The sequence below is a fragment of the Gigantopelta aegis genome, chromosome 8, assembly GCF_016097555.1.
Source record: "Gigantopelta aegis isolate Gae_Host chromosome 8, Gae_host_genome, whole genome shotgun sequence".
NCBI lineage: Eukaryota > Metazoa > Mollusca > Gastropoda > Neomphalida > Peltospiridae > Gigantopelta > Gigantopelta aegis.
Window position 1 is genome coordinate 53,417,509 of NC_054706.1, and position 2,595 is coordinate 53,420,103.

At 41.4% G+C, this 2,595-nt stretch overlaps 1 protein-coding gene across 1 annotated transcript in view; it reads left to right on the forward strand.

Moving 5' to 3' along the window:
* The window catches only part of LOC121379717, a 6,215-nt gene extending 4,073 nt beyond the window's left edge, over nucleotides 1-2,142 (forward strand). Inside the window, exon 3 of the mRNA XM_041508368.1 lies at nucleotides 1,924-2,142. Coding sequence (XP_041364302.1) covers nucleotides 1,924-2,142 — 219 coding nt within the window. The remainder of the gene's footprint in view (nucleotides 1-1,923) is intronic.
* The last annotated feature ends 453 nt before the right edge of the window (nucleotides 2,143-2,595 follow it).

Genomic DNA, 2,595 nt, shown 5'->3' on the forward strand with positions numbered 1-2,595 from the left:
GTATATATTTATATACAACGTTTGCATATATATATTAATTGATTGGTTTATTGATACATGTATATAATCATTTGATTAGTGGCCTTGCACATATTCAGTTCTATTCTTAATTAATTAATTAATTCTTTATTAGCCTGTTTCCACCAAGTCGTTTGGAATGGCTGAGTGGTTTGTTGTCTCAATGGTGGCGTATGTTGTATTTTACTTAATTTTACAAGTAGGTCCCAATATTCGTAAGAAATATGTAAATTAGCTGTTGCTTGACACTCAATATTTCTGCGTGCGTATTGTGTCGTCAGACGTTCATTTAATAACTCCTGTGGAACGACATAACCGTAAAACATGATTTGGGCTGTATTTCTGAACAATGTAGAGTCGAATTGGGTTTTTGGCAAAATAATGGATGACTTAGTGCCTCGTCTAAAGGTAAACAGGAGATCCTTTCCTGGAGATTAAAAGCTGCCAGTTGTAAGGAATATCTGATGAATATAGCAGTGTGAAAGAGGGTGGTGTTTTATTTAGGGAAATCCTATATCTCTTGAATATAGCTGTGTGAAGGGGGTATTGAGGGCAATCATATATCTCTTGAATATAGCGATGTGAAGGGGGGGGGGGGGGGGGGTATTTAGGGCAATCGTATATCTCATGAATGTAGCTGCGTGAAAGTGGTGTTGTTTTAATTTTGGGCAATCCTATATCTGTTGAATATAACTTCGTGAAAGTGGTGTTGTTTTATTTAGGGCAATCTTATATCGGATGATTATAGCTGTGTGAAAGGGGTGTTGTTTTATTCAGGACAATCCCATATCTCATGAATATGGCTGTGTGAAGGGGGAGTTGTTTTATTTAGGGCAATCCGACATCTCAAGAAAATAGCTGTGTGAAAGGACTGTTGTTTTATTTAGGACAATCCTATATCTGATGAATATAGCTGTGTGAAAGGGGTGTTGTTTTATTTAAGGCAATCCCACATCTCATGAATATAGCTGTGTGAAAGGGGTGAGGGGTGTTGTTTTATTTAGGGCAATCCTATATCTGATGAATATAGCTGTTTGAAAGGGGGGAGGTATTTAGGAGATATCTCTTGAATATAGCGGTATGAAAGAGGGGTATTTAGGGCAATCGTATTTCTCATTAATATAGCCGTGTGAAAGGGTTGTTTTATTTAGGGCAATCCTATATCTGATGAATATAGCTGTGTGAAAGTGGTGTTGTTTTATTTAGGGCAATCCTATATCTCATGAATATGGCTGTGTGAAAGGGGTGTTGTTTTATTTAGGGCAATCCTATTGTCAAATTGGGTTTTTGGCAAACTAATGGATGACTTAGTGCCTCGTCTAAAGGTAAACAGGAGATCCTTTCCTGGAGATTAAAAGCTGCCAGTTGTAAGGAATATCTGATGAATATAGCAGTGTGAAAGAGGGTGATGTTTTATTTAGGGAAATCCTATATCTCTTGAATATAGCTGTGTGAAGGGGGGGGGGGGGGGGGGGGGGGGGTATTGAGGGCAATCATATATCTCTTGAATATAGCGATGTTGGAGGGGGGGGGGGTATTTAGGGCAATCGTATATCTCATGAATGTAGCTGCGTGAAAGTGGTGTTGTTTTATTTTGGGCAATCCTATATCTGTTAAATATAACTTTGTGAAAGTGGTGTTGTTTGATTTAGGGCACTCCTATATCTGATGAATGTAGCTGCGTGAAAGTGGTGTTGTTTTATTTTGGGCAATCCTATATCTGTTGAATATAACTTCGTGAAAGTGGTGTTGTTTTATTTAGGGCAATCTTATATCGGATGATTATAGCTGTGTGAAAGGGGTGTTTATTTAGGGCAAGCATTATCTGGTGGATATTATATGAGATAGATATGTGTATTCTCTTGTTTTCAGTACAGTATTTAACAACACTGGTTTGTATTTTAGATTGAGTTTGATGACGACGAGAAGATATACATGATGCGACAGGTCTGTGCTGGACTGACCTACCTGCATCAGCGTGGCGTGGCCCACTGCGACATCAAGTCCCAGAACGTGTTGCTGGACATACTGACAGATGACAACCGATCGAAACGAGAGGCGTACAGAAACGTCACAGCCAAGATCACCCGACTTTGGTCTGAGCATGATAAAGGCAGCGTCTGACGCATCCATGTCTCGTGATGACCGGCAGCTTAGACACCGAGGTACGCCTTGCTATTCGGCGCCAGAGGTCCTGCGTGGGGAGATGCTCGATTCGTCACAGTACATGAAAGCAGACGTCTTCTCGATGGGGCTACTCATGCTGGAGTTGTCCGTGGAGGAAGAGCCGTTCTATGGGCTGACAGAATCCCAGCTGCGCAAACAGGTGGGAGAGCGTGGCCTGCTGCCCACCATCCCCGGCGACGTTCAGCTGGACAGTGACTTCTTAGACCAGCTCCATCTTTGCTGGCAGTTTGATCCCGACAAGAGATCATCTGGATGGACGCTTCTAGAAAATCTCAATGACTTGATGCATATGATCAAAGTCGATTAGAGTAGGTATCAGGTTGATGCGGACTGTAAACAGTGAAAAGACAAATACCCATCGGGTAGTTCGACCTAACCATTCGGTCAACA